Consider the following 23575-nt stretch of genomic DNA (forward strand, 5'->3'; position numbering starts at 1 on the left):
ATGAACCAAAGTACAATGGTTGGGTACCCATGAAATCTAGTGGATGGTTCTTTCGCTATCTGGATGTCACTTTAGCAATGTCTACATGATGGAGTTACAAAGTAAAAGAATTTGTTTTGACTTGTGTGTAAGTAATTAGTATATGCTCCCCCATCTTAACAATGTCTATCTATTTATCACATACATATAATTTTATACACAGTGGTGATATCAATATTCATTCTTTAAAAAACATAATCTAAACACAAACCAAAGTCTATATTTCATAACACTCATATAGTCTAATGTTTGTTATATGATATCTATGAACTCCCAACCTATATTCAAGTGGTCCATCTCTCCCTACTTATATTTTGTACTTGAACCCTATTCTTGAAATTTCTATATCAGTACTAAATCTCTATTCTCCCATATTAACAAAGTATATTTCTTTATCACAATATCTATTTCTGTGTCACAATACATATACTTTTATACAACATTTATATCACTTGCATATTTTGTAAACTAAACACAAATCAAAATCTATATTCCGTAATGCTCATATACTCCAATATTTGTTGTAGGATATCTATAAATTTCCAACTTATATTCAAATTATCCATCCTCCCTACTTGTATTTTAATGTTAAACACCATTAAAAGAAATTATAATATATTCATATTATTTAAAACAAATATACATTATAACCAATTGCAAATTTTCGGCTCGTGCAAATCCAAGAGCAATCTATACATTAATAAACAAATAAATCCTATGATTACACATTCCTAAATTCTCATATATAACATCATGGAACAAAAATCCTATGATCACACATTCCTTATATGCTCACATAACACGATGGCACATGATCTTCCGAGACTCTCATACACCATGTTCTTCTAAGCTAATATCACTATTATTTAAAAATAGAAGAATTTTCGATCTGGATATGGGATCTAAGATGTAAAAACAAGTCTTCAATCTAATTATAGGATTCGACAGGATGAAATGAAACAAAACAATTCTGGAGCCCAAAAGTACCAAAATTCATATGTATTTCCATTGACTCAGATTTGCATATAGAATACAGACTTAGTAAAATATATTGCTAGCATAAATTTTTGAACTTGAGTCTGTTATTCCATGCTGATGTTGTGGATCTTAGCCAGGACTCCCATAAGAGGATCATTGATATAAGTTGTGGGCTCAAGCTTGCACGAATTAGCCCTGTTATGTCGATTATTCCATGATGTTGATGTGGAGCTTAGCCAGGACCCCCATGAGAGGAGCATTGATATACGTCGTGGGCTCAAGCTCGGTGGAATCAACCCTACTATCCTCAAACCCGTCATAGTGATCAGGCCCTCCCACAACTGCACCTGTTAATTCATTTGGGTTTGGTGATTCTCTGTTGAACCACAAAGTGAAACCTTCGGTACGTGATATCTTTCTAGAATCCTTGTATATTGAAACTATGGAGGATCCTCTGTGGTGAGCTTGATGTGGATATTTGTCACCAAAACCCACCATGAAAGACATACCAGTAGGATTCTTGACCAAAACGTAATCCACCTGCAATTTACATATACAAAGTGGATTTGTTAGCGACTACTTTTCTGGTTTTTTCAAATTATGATATGAAAGAACAAATCAAATTTATTTAACTTTGAATCTCTTATACTCTGAGAAAGCTAGAATGGATATACAAGTGTGCTCAATTCTTCTCCTCATTAATTAAATATTTTGCAACACTTAAAAAATTATAATATGTATATGTACTTGTTGTTTGGCAAATGCAATAAGAATGCTTGGTTCATATGTTTGATCGCCACATTGCAGGTATTGCTTATATTGTGACAGTAGGTCACTGTAAACTGATACAAGGAATGATGTGCCTGTAGCATATTGTGTATTTGCACCATCTCTGACAAACAACAAACCTCCTGTACAAGTGCAATAGATATAAACACTGTTAATGAGATTAATTTTGAAGCTCAACAGATACAAACCCTATTAATGAGCTTAATTTTGAAACTCGAAGCATGACAAGGAGAAACTTCCATTTACCTGGTGTGATGGAATTTTTGAATTGAGGACTTTGTGGAAGAACTGAGCAGAGGAACACTTTTGCTTGGCCTCTAAAAACTTCCAGGTTGGTTTCTCCAAAGAAATATAGCTGCTAGGTTTATTAATTTTATGAAGATGTGGTCAGTTGAAGGTCAAGTTGCCAGTCTTAAACTTTTTCTCAATTGAACATTTGGTTATTCATATGTTTATGTGAATATGGACTTACACTAGACAGGTGGATTTGGACTCCTACACATTTTAGATCCCAATTGAACTCATACTCATTGGAAGTACAAAAATTCTAGTGGAGTATGTATTTGGTATAATATGGCAATCCAGTTGCTCTATATAGCCACACCACTACTCATGCAAGCTCATCCTATAAGTTAGTTAGTAGAGGAATAATAAGAAGACTTCAAGAAGTTACTCACTCTGTAGTTTAAATAAATAATAGTGTGAAGTGAAAAAGGAAGTAAAATTTATAATGTTAAGGAAAGATACATCATAGCCTGAGATAGAGCAATAGAAAGGGCATTCTCCATGATATGTTCCGTAGTACTGGTTAGCCAAATGAAAGAGTTGTACTAAATGACATATTCAATTACATGAGTATCATAAAAAGTTGGAGAAGAAAATTCATCAAATTTATTTTCAATTTTGAATCTAACATGTCCGCATGGGGTAGCTCAAGTGGTAGTGGCCATGGAAATGAAGTCTCACCGAACCGGAAGTCTTGGGTTCAAATTTTGGGCTACACTTCCCCCGTAGTGGGGTATGTAATGGACATGAAAATCAGAGAGTCCTACCAAAGCATACAAAAAAAAATTGAATCTAACACATGAACGAAAGAGCTGTACTAAATTAATATTCAAATATATGAGTATTTTAAAATGTTGGAGAAGACAATTCATTAAATTAATTTTCAATTTTGAATCTAAGACATGAATTTTATAGACATGTTAAAAATGGACATTTTAAAAAGATTTTTGGAATATTTTGGAATCATAACAAACGTACGCAACCTCAAATAAGTAATCTCACCCATGTTTTTCTGATCCCAAAATATTCCAAAAATGGAGACATTGAATTAAATTTAAAATAAAACTTATAAAAAAACATTCATCCACAAACAAATATGACCTATCATATGTTTTAATTACTAAAGTTATCTAGATTGTAAATTCTAAGAATAGAATGGAATAGAACAGTGAAAAGAAATTGTTTCCTATCATATGTTTGTTTTTAGTAATTTTTAATTACTAAAGTTATCTAGAGTGTAAATTCTAAGAATAGAATATAATACTGAAAAGAAATTAAACCATTAATAGGATTCTAAAATATCTCAATATCTCTCAAATATGCAATCGTTGTTTTAAACCAATAAAACAATATAAGTGATTTTAGAATACGCATAATCTTATACCAAAGTAGCTCTTTGGAGTAGGAGAATGGAATAAGGTTTGTCAATGGCTGCAAAGACGACGGAGGAAGCGGCCAATGCTGCAATAGTCTTTGCTGCAATTTCTGTCCCATGAGTGGATGTATATATTTTGTACAAAGTCCTTGGAGTGTCCATCCTCTCTAGGTTCTCCCAACAGTTATGGTCTGCAGTTGGATCTTCCACCTAAAAACAAAACCATAGCTAAATTCATAATTGCTATTTTTTGTGATCCTTAGTAAATTCTGTTGTGATCCATGAGTAAATTTAGTTGTGATGGTAATTGATTCACCTGAACCCACAGCTGGTTTTCGATGGCACTTGCTTTGATGAAATAATCAGTTCCCCACCTAATGGCATCCCTAACATTCTCCAACTCTCCCGCTGCTGCAAGTTTATCTCTGTACTGAAGGGATCCCCATGCCAACATGGTAACGGTGAATGCCATCAGAAACCCATACTTCACATTATCCCCAGTGTTGTAGTAACCGCCCACCAAATCAACCTACATAAATACACAATAAAAGCCATGTTGAACATCATTGTATCTTTCGAAACTTCTTGAAGATCTGCACCAAATAATCAATTCCTAATTTATATGGACAGAGAATGTTGATAGAAACCAAGCTGTTGCAAACTCATAACTCATAATATTGGAGTAAGAATTCACATTGTAGGTGGGCTGCGGGGGATCTTTATGTTAATAACTTAATTGCATATTTCCAGAATATCCTGAAATCTGATAGTGCTGAGAAATCAATTCTGAGAGATCAATTGTTTGATCTAAATAAGTTGTGGGTGGAGTATCAATTGTTTTTGCCAAAATAGATACCCTCCTTATTTTCGCATTGATAAGATCAGCGTCGTTATTTTGCCATTTTGGGTATGATTAACAACACTTCTAAAACGTTCAAGAAACAATGTTTCTAAAACAATCCGGAACAGATGGAAATACGAAAATGAGAAAATATTGTTATTACATTTCGGATTTGTCTGTCTGTTAGAGCAGAATCTCCTCTCCAGCTTATCCTATTGCTACTGCTGGACAATTTTCCTAAATGTTGAGCCTCCAGAAACATAATAGATTTATGCAGAGCATCTTTGTAGTCAAACTCACCCAACACAAACTAATGATGAGAAGACAGTCCAGTAGCAAGAATTATACACATAAACCTTTCCACGGTAAGCCTGTAACCCATTTCTGCTGCAATTGATCAGTAAATGGCTACAAAAATAAATATCTGCAAAAGTTGATGCATATATATATTTGTAGTCTCACGCAACGAACGTGTAATGAGGAATAGAAACATAAAGGGGATTCGGTCTCTTTGTTTGCAGGCATGTTTGATGTGGGGATTGTAGAGGTTTTGCAGGATAAAGAAGTCTTGCATGCAAGTTTGATGCAATGCTTATTTTGAAGGGTAGAGAAGTCTTGTGGGTGTTAGTTGGACATGAAACGAGGGAAATTCTAGGAAAATGTTAACTGAATGGTAAGTCAGTGTAGAAGGTTTCCTCATCACCATTTTCTTTTAAATGTGTTAGAAAACCTGCACAAATGAATCTAGCTAGTAAAGGTTGAACACACAGCTTTGCAGAGCAAATACACTAAAAGAAAATCGAAAGAAAAAAAGAATGATTCTTAGAAAATAGGTTACAATGCTCATGATATAGCATTACTGGGTGAAGATCCCAAGGTAATGCACCATAGTGGTGATCAATGAGAAGACTCAACACCTACAACAAGTTTCGGAGAGAACTAGCCAGTTGCGGAGGGAAAGAAGGAGAAAATTAGGGAGTAAATCATGCAGGAGAACTAACCAGTTGCGGAGTTAAAGAAGGAGAAAATCAAGGAGTAAATCATGCAAAAGGAATCTTGCATGTAGTCCCATGCTCTAACTAAGAGTCCGCATGTAGGTGTGTAGTACTTCCAACACCTTCCTTGAACACCACTATGGGGAAAAATAAAAAATGGGCCCTGGAAACTAAGGCCAAAGGTCACCCAAAATACAATGCAACTTGTACTAAAATTGAGGAAAGAGGGAAAACCTCGTGGGAAAAACCCCCCTCAAAATACAATGTAATCAAAAGAAAAGAGGAAGAAAAGACAGTTGCTAAGAAACTCTGTCCTTCACTCCAAGACAATCGCATAGAGAGCGAAACTTCTGCTCAGTGAATGTCTTGGTGAATATGTCTGCAGTATGTTCTGCTGAAGGACAAAACTACAAATCACTGAATCGATCACGTACTAAGTCTCTGATGTAGTGCATATGGATCTCTATGTGCTTCATCCGCTGCCACTGTACTGGATCCCTGCAAAATTTGAGAGTGCTCTGGTTGTCACACTAGATGACAATGGGCTGGTGGAACTGGATGCCCAACTCAGTGAGGAAGTGTTGTAGCCACAGAGCCTGAATGGTGATGTTGACTACTCCTCTGTACTCGGCTCGGCTGAAGAGAGAGCAATAGCAGCCTACTTCTTGCTCGACCAACAAATAGGGCCAGACCCTAGACTGAGTGAATATCCGGAGGTGGACTCGCGATCAATAATGTCACCCATCCAATCAGAACCAGTGAAGCCAAGGAGATTCAATGCAATGCCTACTGCATAGTGAATCTCGAAGGTGATGGTGCCCTGCACATATCGGAGGATGCGCTTGGCAGCATGCCAGTGTAGCTCATGTGTCTCCTGCATGTATCTGGAAACTACCCCTACTGCATATGAGAGATCTGGTCTGGAGTGGATGAGGTACAATAATCTCCCCACTAGCTATCGGTAGAGAGTGATATCAACTAATAGAGTGTCACCTCCGTCCTCAAGGCAGACCCCAGACAGAAAAGGAGTCGGTGCTGGCTTGCAGTCAGTCATGTGAAATCTCTTGAGGAGATCCCGTGCATACTTAGCCTAAGAGAGTATGATGCCTGTGGCATCCTGGCTTATCTCAAGAGCAAGAAATAAGTGTAATGGACCCATGTTCGTCATCAAGAACCTATCATGCAAGGCCCTCTTGATTGCAGCAATGGCTGAAACTTAGCTACCGGTGATCAAGAGATCATCCACATACAAAACTAAGATAAGAAGAGAATCATGTTTCCTGAGCATGTAAACATTTGAATCAGACTTACATCTTTCGAAGTTTTGTGATAAGAGAAAATAATCGATCTTCACATACCAAGCTCTCGGGGCCTGCTTAAGGCCGTAGAGAGATTTCTTCAGTCTGTAGACCAAAGATGAATGTTGAATGAAACCATGTGGCTGCTCCATGTAAATCTCCTTTGATAGGTCTCTCTGAAGAAAGGCATTCTTCACATCCATCTGATGTACTTCCCATCCCTGGGTAGCCACAATGGCAAGTATAAGGCGTATGGAATACATCTTTGCTACTGGAGCAAAGGTCTCATCATAATCAATGCCATGCACTTGTTGGAAGCCTTTGGCTACTAGCCTTGTTTTCCATCTAGTGATTTGCCCATCTGTAGCACTCTTAGTCCTATAGACCCATTTGTATCGAACAAGTTTCCTTCCTGAAGGAAGGGGGACCAGATCCCAGGTCTAGTTCTCAAGGAGGGAGTTATACTCCTCCATGGCAGACTCCCAAGATGGATGCCCAGCAGCCTCAGCATAAGACTGTGGATTAGAAGGCTGAACCAAATGACAATGCCAGGATGGCAATGGTTCAGTGGCAGTGAGGGCAAGAGGAGGCTCAATAAACTCTGAGCTAGTCCTCTGCAAATCAGAATTATCCCCCACAAGACCATTTATAGCATCTGGGTGGTCTTGTGCATATATCTTATGTAAGCTCCTTGTTCTCTGATTTATGATAGGGGAATTTGATTCACTACTGGAAGCTCGATCTAGGCTTGGATGTGGATCATCATATGCATGCACTGGATTTGTATCTGAAGACTCTGTCTCTGCATCTACATGCTCTACTGCGGCATATGCATGCTCTGTATCTACATCTGAGTGTACTGAGTCATCATCTTGGACATGAGGTAGATAAAAGGTGTCTGCATGCGGCAATTGAGGTGCATGCGAGAGACTTTCCTCAAATTTGACACTTCGCTCAATGATGAGCTTGTCCGTAGAGGAAATTAGGAGTCGGTATCCCTTCACACCATCAGGGTATCCAACAAAGATGCACTCAATGCTCTGTGGATCAAGAGCTTTCCTCTTTTCAGAGGGGATCCTGGCCCATGCTCGGGAGCCAAAAACACGGAAGTGGGTGACCTCTGGTTTAGTGCCGCTCCAAGCCTCAAAGGGGGTCTGATCCTTAATAGACCTATGAGGAGATATGTTCTGGATGTAGTTAGCACAATTAAGTGCTTTAGCCCATAGCTTATGAGGCAGTGACTTAGCATGCAACATGTAGGAAGCCATCTCTTTGAGAGATCGGTTCTTTCTCTCAACAACTCCGTTCTGCTGCAGAGTGTATGGAACTGTGTACTGCGACTATATGTCGGACTGAAGGAAATGGTTTTGAAGTGTTGTGTTAACATATTCCCCCCAATTGTCTATACGAAGGGCTTTGATCTTTCTCTCTGACTCTGTCTCAACTAGTGCTTTGAAATCTTCAAAGTGCACAAAAACTTCTGATTTATTCCTGAGAAGATACACCCAAGTATACCATGATAAATCATCAATAAATGTAAGCACATACCTTGCTTTGTTGATGGAAGGATGAAGAAAAGTCCCCATGAGATCACTATGGATCAGATCTAGAGGAGAGAATGCTCTGTGAGTCTTGCCAGTGTCAAACGTTTCTCTAGGATGTTTGCCAAGGACACACCGTTCACAAACTCCTTTGGAGAAACTGATATTTGGAAAGCCTTCCACCATCTCATGCTTGCTTAGTTGTTGCATATACCTATAATTTAAGTGACCAAATCTCTCGTGCCAAAGCCTACTACTATCATCAGCATGTGTAAGCAATAAGGAGGATTCAGATTCAATAAATTCAGAAAATGTATACAGTATAGCTCCATTGTTTACCTCACCAGTTGCAATTTTGGAGATACTATGTAGGTCATATATGTTCACTACGTCTGGAGTGAATTCCACTCTCTTTCTGGTGCCGAAATGAGTGATCTGATAAACTGAAAGCAGGTTTACCGAAAGTTTTGGAACATGAATCACATCTTCAAAGCTTCCGTGTAAAAGTTCCACTCTACCTTTTCCGGTGACCTCAATAGGTGAGTCATCTCCCATGAGGATGGGAAGTCCTTTGCATGCATCCAAAGAGGAATAGACTTCCTTTGTAGTAGTCATATGATGTGATGCACCAGAATCTATAATCCATGCATCAGGGGAAGAATTAATTGCAACTAAAGCATGAAAAATGTTACCTTTCCCGTGTGGCAGGTCCTCAGTTTTCTTCTAGGCGCCCTGAGGGATGTGGTCCCCAAGGTTGTGCTTCTGAAGGATTTCTGCCATTTGGTCAATTTGTTTCTTCATGCAAGAGGATTCTGGATGGAATCCTCTTTAAAAGTAGGTCCATCGGTCCCCAAGGTTGTGCTTCTGAAGGATTTCTGCCATTTGGTCAATTTGTTTCTTCATGCAAGAGGATTCTGGATGGAATCCTCTTTAACAGTAGGTGCATCGGTCCCCAAGGTTGTGCTTCTGAAGGATTTCTACCATTTGGTCAATTTGTTTCTTCATGCAAGAGGATTCTGGATGGAATCCTCTTTAACAGTAGGTGCATCGGTCCCCAAGGTTGTGCTTCTGAAGGATTTCTGCCATTTGGTCAATTTGTTTCTTCATGCAAGAGGATTCTGGATGGAATCCTCTTTAACAGTAGGTGCATCTGTTTCCTTTCTTCCCTTTCTCATTTCTTGAGCCGGAGGAGTCATTGAAGGGCTTGGTGTACCCTTCCTTCTTTGGATGGAAATATGCTTTTCCCTTGTCTTTTTGCTACTGATTTTTCTGATTTGAATCAGATTTGTGATTTTTATTGTGGCTGCCATCATGCACAGCAAGTGCATGCGCTTTTGGAGGTTTGATTTTCCCCATGCCAATGAGTTTATCTTGCTCAAAAGTAAGGGACTCCATGAACTCTTTGAGAGAAGGCATAGTGTAGGATTTACCTGTTGCGAGCCTTACTGAATGAAATGTAGACACAAAGACAGAGTATTTTGGTTCGAGCTTTGACATAATAGAGAGAACTTGGTGACTCTCCTCCTTGGATTTGTCAATTCCACAACCCTTGAGTTGCAGCAATAGATCATTATATTTGGTGAAGAAGTCTTGAATTCTATCATAGTTCCGTGGATCCAATGACAGCAGCTCCACTTCGAGTAGATGTCCTTTCATCTCATCTTGTTTCTCGTAGAGTTCTTCAACCTTTTTCCAAATCTCATTGGGAGCATTGCAGGCAGATAGATGAAACTACAACTCTGGAGAGATGCACATGCATATGGATCCGTGGGCCTCATCCATATGGGTGAGGTACTTGGATTTCTCTATGGCTGAAGTGGGTTCCACTTCTGTAGCCATGGTAATCCTGTACAACCCTTTTTGACGAAGGTATCGAACCATTTGGTCCTTCCATTCGTGATAGTTGTACAGTGTTAGGATCGATGCTTTGGGAAACTCCATTTTTATGCTGATCTTCAATCTCCAAGCTGTAATACCTAAAAAATAAAGTACTGGTGCACCTTTTATCTAGCAACCTGTGGGCTTTGATACCATGTAAATGTGTTAGAAAACCTGCACATATGAATCTAGCTAGTAAAGGTTGAACACACAACTTTGAAAAACAAAAACACTAAAAGAAAATCAAAAGAACAAAAGAATAATTCTTAGAAAATAGGTTACAATTCTCATGATATAGCATTACTGGGTGAATATCGCAAGGTAATGCACCATAGTGGTGATCAATGAGAAGACTCAACACCTACAACAAGTTCCGGAGAGAACTAGCCAGTTGCAGAGTGAAAGAAGGAGCAAATCAGGGAGTAAATCATGCAGAAGAACTAACCAGTTTTGGAGTTAATGAAGGAGCAAATCAAGGAGTAAATCATACAAAAGGAATGTTGCATGTAGTCCCATGCTCTAACTAAGAGTCCGCATATAGGTGTGTAGTACTTCCAACATTCCTCACAGTACTATTAACAAGTAAATGTTAAATTTTCAAGAAAAACAAGGAAGATAATGAAGTGAGTTTTTCTACACAAACCTGAATATTTATTGAATATTTAATTTTTCCACACAAATGGAATGTAAACTAACTACCGTTGCCTATAAGATCGACACTATGAGTGTTTCTATTAATATACAAAATATTACCTATTTCAAAATGCGTAAAATTAAAGAACAAATTTAAATGTATGTAATTGAAGTTATAATTTTGTAATTTAAAAAAATAACAAATTTAATTTTCAAATTCTAATTGATTTAATATATATATATATATATATATATATATATATATATATATATATATATATATATATATGAAAAGATTAGTGATAAAGTTTAATTTTTAAAATTTAAAGTTTTAATATACATTTTATTAATCTTATAAAGTTATAGAGAATAGGTCTAAAGTTTAATTTCAAAACCGGAAGCTTTTATATACATTCTACTAGTTTTGCAAATCTGATAGAAAATGCAGATAACATGTAATATCTCATTCCATATTTTGTTTAATGTTTTTTTTACAAATTTTTATTTAATAAATTTTATAATTAAATCATTTTTAGGCTTTTGTTTTAAGTAAAGTAATAAGTTGGAAGATATTTAACAAACACGGGTGGGACTGCTGCAAATGGATTCCAAACACCAAAACACTTAAAACTCTTGGCATATTCATATAATTTTAAAAACAAGATGAATAACATAAAGTTTAATAACATATTATAGAAATAATTTCACTCAAAAAGAAGTTAGTGAAGCTTAACATTTGAATTTGAGTTCTGATTGTTTAACAATTAAAAGAAGAGAATATAACAAGTTATTATAGGTTTATAGAGATGTATTTTTTTAGACATACCATAATCTGATATGATTCAAGGATTATAAACAAGTAATTGCACCACATGTTGCAAATGAAACCTAGTAAAGGAAAGAGTAGTAGAGAAAAAATATGTAAATGTTTATCATTGCCATTTACCATGAACAAAATTAAGACCCTACCAATGGGTCAATTGTGCATACATAATTCCATTCTTCCACGGTACGAGTTTTCTCACCACATAGAATTCTTTATTAAAGAATGGTGTCAAGAGCTCAATTGCTCCATGAGTTTATGAGGCATATAGCAAAACAAACTATATTGAAATATTGAAATGTGAGATAGCTCAGAGATCTAAGCTTTACCCAAAAATAAACTCATCTTCCATCAACATGTGCAGTAGGAATTAGTTCCACTTATTCATATAGATGAGCTACAATTGACCCATCACTGATCATTCTTTTTCCTTGGAACTTTCCATCTCCCTAAAAATCAATATAGTTGATCAATTCATTTGATAGTAAACTATGGAAATGATTACTAGAGGACCAACATGGATGTACATAAAATCCAAACTTCAGCCAGGAGAGAAAGATTTCAACCATTTAGGAAATAAATACAATTTGATGGCATTTGGTTTGGAGACACCCCATATAGGACCATACAAATTCTGGAAAGAGAGTTGGAGAGATGTAATTGTCTTGTGGGGAGATTTATTAGTGATGGACACAACATATCTATAATATATTTTTCTTTCTATTATTCCAAGAACTTGTCTGCCTCTTCCAAATTGCCAAAATATTACTCTCTAGAAAATGTGAGAAATAAATCATAATCAATATTTTCTTTTGTTGTTTGGCCAAAATTGAGTTTGTTCATTCTATGTCACACTGAAAAATTGAAGTCTTAAGAACATTGTGGTAGCCAAAATTTAATCTTGGGAAATCTTACCATGTGGGGAAGTTGCTACTTGAGAGCTCTTTTTGGGTGTAGGAGAGGTCTTTGGCTTAGGATTTCTCTTCTGAGTTAGATCATGAGTTGGATCAGGGGATCATGAACCTGATCCAGGCTTATGAATAATAACTAGAATAAGGAACCATTAGAACACTACCCCTACCTTGCATTCTATGTAACACACAAAAATTACAGTTTTAATAGCATTGTTGGACTATTTTTATGGATTTTTTTGTCTATTTCAGTTAACTCCTAATGATAAACACTACTTATCAGTTTTGAAAAGTAAAACATTTATGGAAAAATGTATTGTCCATGGATTATATTATTCATACAGTAATTACACAAAATACAAATTCATGCTGAAGACAACTATCAATCAAATGAGGTGAAAACAATGAAGCCATATGGCTACATGATTTTTGGCTAGTGAATCTTAAGAGATCCAATCATTCCAGAGAATACACAGTAGAAATTGTCTGATCATGCAGTTTAATCAAAACTAATCATGTTACAACACCAGTAAGAAAAAGTTCACTTGGAGTGGCCATATCAAAATATATATAATATGGTTTCAAAAGTTGAAATTGACTAGCTAAATGGACATTTCTAGAAAAAATTGAATATTTAAAAAAGCTCTAAAAATGGGCTTCAAATATGAAGGTTATGTCATTAAAAAAAGGCAATAATGATAACAAATAACCAAATGGTAAGTAGAAGTTCACGTGTATGGTTGTAGATGATGTGAAAATTTAATAATAAAAAAACCCTCACTAACTTTACCTATAAGCTCACTTATACAAATACATTACTTTATGAAGTCACCTACTTTTATAAAACACGTGATAAACACTTTTGCAATGAAGTTACTTTATAAATGAAAGTTGCATGTAATATATATATATATATATATATATATATATATATATATATATATAAGCAAAATGTGTTTGATCATGCAGTTTAATCAAAACTAATCATGTTACAACACCAGTAAGGAAAAGTTCACTTGGAGTGGCCATATCAAAATATATATAATATGGTTTCAAAAGTTGAAATTGACTAGCTAAATGGACATCTCTAGAAAAAATTGAATATTTAAAAAAGCTCTAAAAATGGGCTTCAAATATGAAGGTTGTGTCATTAAAAAAAAAGCAATAATGATAACAAATAACCAAATGGTAAGTATAAGTTCACGTGTATGGTTATAGATGATGTGAAAATTTAATAATAAAAAAACCCTCACTAACTTTACCTATAAGGTCACTTATACAAATACATTACTTTATGAAGTCACCTAGTTTTATAAAACAAGTGATAAACACTTTTACAATGATGCTTACAAAAAAAAAATACTTATCCAAAATCAAACAGTTTTTTGTTAAAAACAAATAAAAGAATCTAATTCTCAACAACAATGGGGTTAAATATCAATTAACTTGCCTAAAAAATACAAGTTTTCCCTTTATTTTTTTATTTTTTGAGATCACATAGAGCACACTACAAAGAGAATATGTAGTTAAGAAAAATATTTTCAACACTGCTTCTAATTTGCCAAGATTTTATAGAGTGCGGGGAAAAGGGAAAATGTAAATTTTAAAGAGTATCAAACTAAGAATATAAACAGAAAAATGGAAAACGGACTCTATAATTATTATTTTTAAGTGTAATTAAATTGTATATCTCATGACATAATGAAAAAAATTGTATCCTGGGAAAATAGACACCTTTTTTTATGAAAGGAAAGGTGTTATTAACTAAAACCAATTCTCTAGACATAATGGAACAAATTCTTTAGGAAAAAAATGTATGGAAATAATCAATATTATAAATGGCAACACAAGCTCAAGATATCGATCAACAAAAAGAGTAGCTCTTTGAACATGCTATGATACATGTTCAGGATGATAATTCATTCCATATAAGACAAACACCTTCAATAACTACTCACACAACTAGATCAAATATCATAGCTCTAGTATTTTTATGTGGTTGAAACCCTCAAAGAGGGAAATAGTCCACATCCCCAGTCAGTGTGGCCACTAGAGGAAATTTAACTAACAAAAAAGGAAAGAAATTTACATAAGATATTTCTCATGAAATCATTATTAACAAAGACCCCCCATGCTCTTTAAATTGACATCATGGACCGATTGGGTGTTAAGTCATGGATCAATAGTCATTAATATCAAGGATAATGTAAGCCATTAGATTATTTTATCTCTAGAATACATCATGGCCATCAAATTATGATGCAAATAATGCAACTAAAGAAACATGATTCTACCTAATAGACACATAGACCAAGTTGAGCATAAATAACTCCTAAGTGTCTAAATATCCTAACATAAATTTCTAATTAGAACCTTTAACTTAATAACTAGGTGAACTTGTGAAGTTCACTTGAAACATTTTCATGTTCCAACAAGTGTCAGAATCCTATAAAAGTAGTGTGCTATGTATTTTGGTTACACGTTGTCGATTTGGTTACAATGATATTGCAGATCATTTAGGCCCAAAATGTCCCTCTATTATCTGACTTGCTAATTCACATTCATGATACCATTTAAAGGAAATTTATGGTATGATCATTAGGAAAAAATCAATAAATATTGGATATTTGACTAAAATTTACCACTAAATAACAACTTCCAAATAGATTTAAATAGCTACGAACCTTATTTAAGGCATCCTAAGTAACGATGGACCCATATTAAGGGTTTGTGCCCTTAAATGGTTTAGTGAACTTAGGAAATGCACCATAAAAATGAGGCAAACTAGCAACCAAGGGTATGATACCAATGGGGTAACAAGGAATCAAAGAACTCACCATAATGTTAAACATCCCAATGGTGTCCCATGTCTATATCAGGGTGAAACTAGCTCTTGGAAGGTGATGTATAATTTGAGAGCTACCATATAATCAGAAGGTGGGTCAAGCATGGGTGAATAGTTCCAGGAACCTTCTAGGGTATAATCATATGTGAGTACCAAAGTTCAAATTCCATACGATACACGATTATTTTGGCGAGTGAATTTAATGAAAGTCACTAAAAACCCAAGTTAATTTTCTTCCCTTTGATAGAGTATAAATGATGTACAAATGATATAACATGAAGCATCTCTTACTTAACCTAAGAAATGGAGAATAGAAACTTGGACTATGGGTATTTATTATACCAACATTATTTTAGGTTTACCCAATCTCATATCATATCTTAATGCTTTCTTTAGTTTAAATTATATGCTAGCTGGGTATTATTAGGCCCACTTTGTTTTCCATTGGCACTCAAACTTATCTCATTTTAATATACAACATCAATTTGTATTCTATGTTTCATTATAATAAAGCATATCATAAGAAACACATCATAAAAATGAACTAACTAAATTTAGTAATGAATAGCACAGAAGTACAATATTAATTAGATTTTTTCATTAATATAGTACAACAACTAAACTATTTGCAAGCTTGGATATTTAAGAAACACAAATAAATGGGTAAAACATGTTTTATCCAATTGTGATTGAAAATTATAAAAATAATATTGAATTATATAATTTAATATACTATAAATACGTAGTTTTAAATATGAACATGCAATCTTGGGGTTCATTAGTCACCCACAAAGGGTCCAAAGGGAATCTATCCCAAGTGCATGTTATGGATCAACACTATCTATTTTGAATCTTTCAAGATGAAGGCATAATGACTTTAATGGAATCTTTTAGCTCTAATATTGTATGCCGAGTTGGATTAAAATTGAATTAAAGAAATTGGCATGAGAAGATAGAAGCTATAAATTAACTAAAGTCTACGAGATGAAACTATTTATATAGAAACATTGGCACACATAATTGAAATTAAGACCATATTCATGATACAAAAACTAATTTGAAAAGAATAAATGCATTTGTAATTTCCCTCAAAATGTTTTTCTATAAAGATATATTTTCCACACAAAAAATCCAGTTGAATCTAAAATGAATTAATTGGCATGGCAAAGCCAGAAAGAGTCTTCTATATTTTTTTTATATTCATATTCTAAACTTCTTTCTAAGTAAATATAATGGATTTTGATGTCTTAAGGGATGATACTCTACTTTGACTAAATGCAAGAGGAATTTGTGATCTAAGATGGTAGTACAACTAGATGGACTCAATAGGAGTTTCTAATGCTTCCTTCTAAATTTATACCTCTAAAACATTTTTTTTTATAGATAAAGTTTAAATGTAAAGGTTGTGTGAAATAATAAATTCAGTATAGCATTTGTTCTTTGTTGGGAATGATTGAGTGTAGTTTCCTATGATTCATAGAAGAGTTCAAAATTTGTTCCCACAGCTCAATTATATTCCATAGAATTGAAAACAACTAATGTTCATGTCCAAGCCCCAAGGGTTAGCTCAAATATTTGAGTCCCTGTTGTTAAGTACCTCCCCGATCAGGAGTTCACACAAGCAATTCTCCTTGACGCCCTTGGGGTTAGGCTCTGCTAGTCTCACCGACAGGCTTTAAAAGATTCCCTTCAGGGTTGATCTGTCCAAATTTTTCCAAGGGAAAAAAATTATTGTTCATGTCCAAGGCATTGATAATATGGCTATTCATTCCATCACAACCATGATAATATATTACTATTATTCAAAAACACAATTAGTAAAGGGTTATGCACTCCATATTTTCCCAAGGGAAAAAAACTAATGTTCATGTCCAAGGCATTGATAATATGGCTATTCATTCCATCACAACCATGATAATATATTATTACTATTCAAAAACACAATTAGTAAAGGATTATGCACTCCATATTTCATTTTCCCAGCAAGAGTAAAAAGGTGCACTTTAAACATGGTATAGGAGAGATGTGTAGTGTATTGTAATCCTTATAAATTCAATTGAAAAATAAAGTTCATAAAATTTGATTTTTTCATCATCCATAATAGCCATAAGAAAATAAACTCACATAAATCCATCTAAATCTCAATCTTTTAGTCACAAATAAATTGGTGTTGCAATTGACCTTTATTCCACTTAGTGATTAATTCTTAATTTGTTTGAATATTTCTATAATATTTGTATATATATATATATATATATATCTGTTAAAAATTCTACTCTCAATAAAAAGTAGCTTGAATAACATGCAATAACTTTGAAATGTATATGCAAATTCATCTTAACTTTAGATTTATAGTTGATTATTTTATGATAACATCATCTTAAACAATATTCTTATGGTTCAAATTAGCATGTTAATTGTTGGAAAAAAAATCCAGCAACAACAAGCTAGAATCATTTAATGGAAAGTCCCCATTGGACTTGCTCTCATTTGGTATAGTTTCCACCTAAAATGTTGGAATAAATTTAATATCAATTAAATTAGAAAAATAACATTAAAATTTCTAAAATCTTACTATCTGTATATGTTAGAAATATTATGTCTAATTATCTATCCTAATTGGGAACATGTGCATTGAGATAAAACACAAGAAAACAAATTAGTTACAAAATTAAATTAAATAATTAATAAAACCAATAAAAGATTGAGCACAAAAAATATATTAATATTTTAAAAATATACTTTTATTTAAAAAATCACATACATATTCTTGTATCCAATATGAAATATTAATTGAAAAATAAACTTATTGTGAAATATAAGAATATGGAAATCTTAAACCTTGATAGAAATACAAAATATATAACAATACAATGGCATAGAAGTCTTCTCCAAAGATGTATGACGTTTCAATTTATCATTAAGAAATTTATCAGTAAGACTTGATAAAAGTATACAAACTTCTGGAATCTAAATTTTCCATCTCTTTGTTTCTCATAAGAACATCCTCTTAAATGGCATACTTAATAAAGTAAATTTATTAAGAATTGATAAAATTATACAAACTTTGGAATCAAATTTTCGTTCTCTTTGTTTCTCAAAAGAACTTCCTCTTAAATGACATAATTAATAAAGTACATTCAATTTTATCTTCTTTTTGTTACAACAAATTCCACTTTCCAAGTCTAATTTTAATATTTCTTATGAAAAATGTTGGATAAAAGCATACGATTATTGCTTTAAAACAATGATGTCAATATAATTTTCCATTTTTCAAATTCTTATGGTTAGTAACAAATTGTAATTTGTTATATAGATATTTGTATTTAATTCAAGGTTTTGAATATGTAGTATTCTTTATTTGTATGCAAGTAGGTTTTTTTTTCCTTATTTTTCTATTATTTATTGTATTCTCTTATTCTTTCTATTTTCTTTATCATTCAGATTATTTCGGTCTCGAAAAGATTTGCCAGATATACAAAAAGTAATAGCTAGTATGTTAATAGTTAAATAATTTGTAATCATAAACAAATAATAGATTCAAATATTAGTCCCATATTCATTGGTTGAAATGGTTACAAAGAGTTTATAAGTTATCCTTCACCTAACATAATTCATTTGCACAATATTATGCAATATGGACTACAATGTATTCTTTTATTCTTAATCATATACTAGACTAGTATACAAAAATTTGGGATCTGAAAATATGTAGTGGATAGAAATACTATGGTAGATGACACATCAGCAAAAGCATGCCAATGTCTAGTAGATTCCATACATGATTATCTCTAATAATCCATTGGCTAGCCCACAAATAGCTGAGTAGTTTTATGTGACATGGAGAAGAACTTCATAGGTAACATGCACTAAGCAAAACAATTTGAATGTGAAAAACAAAGCGGATACCTAGGTATCCATAAGACTTGTATAAGGCCTATAAAATTTAATCCATATATGGATTGTCAATATCCAAATACTTATATAAAATCCTTGATTCCGGTACTTGAAGTGGAAATGAATAATATGGAATTAGGAAGAATGAAGTGAGAAAATAAATGATCGGGATCCATATACAAATAGTACATATGAAAAACTTCAAAACAAATTCCTAGTTCTATATAGTTAGATAGAAAATAAAATCTATAATGCATAACACCACAATAAATTCCATTAAATCATGACTTATCTAGATACATTGAATTCATGAAATTTGAATTCTTTTAACACCTACGTCAAAACAACCATGTCAATGTATATGTCATCATACCAAGTCATTAGTATGGTTAATAGATTAAATCAGTCATTGGCCATATGGGATGACATGTAATATGACATGTCAACATGGCATGTCATCTTACATGTCATCATAAATGCACTCTAAATTTGGTTAGATTCATTTCATTTTCCACCATGTTATTTCAAATATATGAAATATTAGGTGAAAGAAAGCTTTGGATTTGGATATCCAATATCAAGGATTTGGAAATTTCAAATAATGATATATTAAGTTTGATCCAAATCCTAATATATATGATCTAAGTTATGAAAGTTTTTTTTAGACATAATTTACCTTATCCAGATCCAAATTAAAATAATCGATCACCAATTCCTCTAGATCTAAATTTAAGGAATTGAGATCTCATAAAATTATATTAGCATTGTGTATACATGATCCAGATTCAAATTACTTGCATCTGAATTTAATCAAAATCTTTAAAAACACCCATATGATCAACGCTTTGAACTGTTTGATTTCGATCTCGTTACCAAGAATTTTTCAATATTTTTTTTGGCACTTTTATGAAATAATAGGAAACAAATTAGATCAAATGATATGAAAAATAAATAAACTTCGAATGGAAATAATTGTCATCAAATTAATTGGAAACTATGCAAAATTGAAAAAATTCATTATATACAATCAAATAAAACAAAATAAAAGATAAAAACATTTACAAACTATATTAAATCAATAATAAATCATATCGTAGAGAAAACAAAGGGAAATCTATAGGAAGGTGTGGCCATATAGAGGAATTGTCTAGTTTAGTTCTATCAATTGTCTAGTTTAGTTCTATCGTCTCTATTAGGAAGTTCGTTAACACTAGGAGTCGAGACATGTGTTGGTTGGAAACACTTGAATGGACCATATTGGTTGTATAATATAGGAAGTGCAAGAAGTTGAATGAACCATGTACATGAAGGGACATCCTAATGAACCAAAGTACAATGGTTGGGTACCCATGAAATCTAGTGGATGGTTGTTTCTCTATCTGGATGTCATTTTAGCAATGTCTACATGATGGAGTTACAAAGTAAAAGCGTTGGTTTTGAATTGTGTGTAAGTAATTAGTATATGCTCCCCCATCTTAACAATGTCTATTTATTTATCACATACATATAATTTTATACACAGTGGTGATATCAATATACATTCTTTAAAAAACACAATCTAAACACAAACCAAAGTCTATATTTCGTAATGCTCATATAGTCTAATGTTTGTTATATGATATGTATGAATTCCCAACCTATATTCAAGTGGTCCATCTCTCCCTACTTATATTTTGCACTTGAACCCTATTTTTTGAAATTTCTATATCAGTACTAAATCTCTATTCTCCCATCTTAACAAAGTATATTTCTTTATCACAATATATATTTCTTTGTCACAATACATATACTTTTATACAACATTTATATCACTTACATATTTTGTAAACTAAACACAAATCAAAATCTATATTCCGTAATGCTCATATACTCCAATATTTGTTGTAAGATATCTATAAATTTCCAACCTATATTCAAATTATCCATCCTCGCTACTTCTATTTTAAAGTTAAACACCATCGAAAGAAATTATAATATATTCATATTATTTAAAACAAATATACATTATAACCAAGTGCAAATTTCTGGCTCGTGCAAATCCAGGAGCAATGTATACATTAATAAACAAATAAATCCTATGATTACACATTCCTAAATGCTCATATATAACATCATGGAACAAAAATCCTATGATCACACATTCCCTATATGCTCACATATGTAACACGATGGCATAGGATCTTCCGAGACTTTCATACACCATGTTCTTCTAAGCTAATATCACTACTATTTAAAAATAGAAGAATTTTCACTCTGCATATGGGATCTAAGATGTAAAAACAAGTCTTCAATCTCATTAGAGGATTCAACAGGATGAAATGAAACAAAATAATTCTGGAGCCCAGAACTACCAAAATTCATATATATTTCCATCGAGTCAGATTTGCATATAGAATACAGACTTAGTAAAAGTTATTACTAGCATAACTTTTTGAACTTAAGTCCTTGATTCCATGTTGATGCTATGGATCTTAGCTAGGAATCCGATAAGAGGATCATTGATATAAGTTGTGGGCTCAAGCTTGCACGAATCGGCCCTGTTATGTCGATTATTCCATGATGTTGTTGTGGAGCTTAGCCAGGACTCCCACGAGAGGAGAATTGATATACGTCGTGGGCTCAAGTTTGGTGGAATTAGCCCTACTATCCTCAAACCCGTCATAGCAATCAGGCCCTCCCACAATTGCACATATTAATTCATCTGGGTTTGGTGCTTCTCTGTTGAACCACAAAGTGAAACCTTCGAAACTATGGAGGACCCTCTGTGGTGAGCTTGATGTGGATATTTGTCATCAAAACCCACCATGAAAGACATACCAACAGGATTCTTGCCCAAATTGTAATCCACCTGCAATTTACATATACAAAGTGGATTTGTTAGCTACTACTTTGCTGGTTTTTTCAAATTATGATATGAAAAAACAAATCAAATTTATTTAACCTTGAATCTCTTATACTCTGAGAAATCTGGAATGGATAGACAAGTGTGCTCAATTCTTCTCCTCATTAATTAAATATTTTGCAAGACTTAAAAAATTATAATATGTATATGTACTTGTTGTTTGACAAATGCAATAAGAATGCTTGGTTCATATGTTTGATCGCCACATTGCAGGTATTGCTTATATATCGTGACAGTAAGTCACTATAAATTGATATAAGGAATGATGTGCCTGTAGCATATTGTGTATTTGCACCATCTCTGACAAACAACAAACCTCTTATACAAGTGCACGAGATACAAACAATGTTAATGGGCTTAATTTTGAAACTCAACAAATACAAACACTGTTAATGAGCTTAATTTTGAAACTCGGAGCATGACAGGGAGAAACTTCCATTTACCTGGTGTGATGGAATTCTTGAATTGAGGACTTTGTGGAAGAACTGAGCAGAGGAACACTTCTGCATGGCCTCTGAAAACTTCCAGATTGGTTTCTCTAGAGAAATATAGCTGCCAAGTTTATTAATTTTATGAAGATGTGGTCACTTGAAGGTCAAGTGGCCAGTCTTAAACTTTTTCTCAATTGAACATTTGGTGATTCATACGTTTATGTGAATATGGACTTGCACTAGACAGGTGGATTTGAACTCCTGCACATATGAGATCCCAATTGAACTCATACTCATTGGAGCTGTACTAAATTAATATTCCATTATATGAGTATTTTAAAATGTTGGAGAAGACAATTCATTAAATTAATTTTCAATTTTGAATCTAAGACATGAATTTTATAGACATGTTAAAAATAGCATTTTTAAAAGGCTGTACTAAATTAATATTCCATTATATGAGTATTTTAAAATGTTGGAGAAGACAATTCATTAAATTAATTTTCAATTTTGAATCTAAGACATGAATTTTATAGACATGTTAAAAATAGCATTTTTAAAAGATTTTTGGAATCATAAAAAACGTAAGACACCTCAAATAAGTAATCTCACCCATGTTGGTCTGATCCCAAAATATTCCAAAAATGGAGACATTAAATTAAATTTAAAATAAAAGTTATAAAAAAAACATTCATCGAGAAACAAATTTGACCTATCATATGTTTTAATTACTAAAGTTTTCTAGATTGTAAATTCTAAGAATACAATAGAACAGAACAGTGAAAAGAAATTGTTTCCTATCACAGGTTTGCTTTTAGCAATTTTTAATTAGTAAAGTTATCTGGATTGTAAATTCTAAGAATATAAATTCTAAAAATAGAATATAATAGTGAAAAGAAATTAAACCATTAATAGGATTCTAAAATATCTCAATATCTCTCAAATCTGCCATCGCTGTTTCAAACAATAAAACAGTATAAGTGATTTTAGAATACGCATAATCTTATACCAAAGTAACTCTTTGGAGTAGAAGAATGGAATAAGGTTTGTCAATGGCTGCAAAGACGACGGAAGAAGCGGCCAATGCTGCAGCAGTCTCTGCTGCAATTTTCAT

The 23575-nt window shown here is 33.3% G+C and overlaps 1 protein-coding gene across 1 annotated transcript; it reads right to left on the reverse strand.

Annotated features, from left to right (window-relative positions):
• Positions 1 to 1224: 1224 nt before the first annotated feature.
• On the reverse strand, positions 1225 to 23575 carry LOC149255004 (endoglucanase 16-like). The gene is made up of 4 exons (XM_089454914.1): positions 23471 to 23575; positions 3783 to 3995; positions 3476 to 3676; positions 1225 to 1557 (listed from the first exon to the last, which is right to left on the reverse strand). The coding sequence occupies exons 1-4, from the start codon at positions 23573 to 23575 to the stop codon at positions 1225 to 1227; spliced, it is 852 nt and encodes a 283-aa protein (XP_089311040.1).

Source organism: Pinus tabuliformis, chromosome 7 (genome assembly GCF_031772625.1).
Source record: "Pinus tabuliformis cultivar Carrire ecotype Pingquan chromosome 7, CPIR1, whole genome shotgun sequence".
Lineage (NCBI taxonomy): Eukaryota > Viridiplantae > Streptophyta > Pinopsida > Pinales > Pinaceae > Pinus > Pinus tabuliformis.

Excerpts from the sequence above, each read along its gene's own strand:
- LOC149255004 (XM_089454914.1), bottom strand. The coding sequence starts at position 23,575 with ATGAAAATTGCAGCAGAGACTGCTGCAGCATTGGCCGCTTCTTCCGTC. Across the intron at positions 3,677-3,782 it reads AAAACCAGCTGTGGGTTCAG|GTGGAAGATCCAACTGCAGA; the intron begins GTGAATCAATTA and ends TTTTGTTTTTAG. Across the intron at positions 1,558-3,475 it reads TACTCCAAAGAGCTACTTTG|GTGGATTACGTTTTGGTCAA; the intron begins GTATAAGATTAT and ends TGTAAATTGCAG.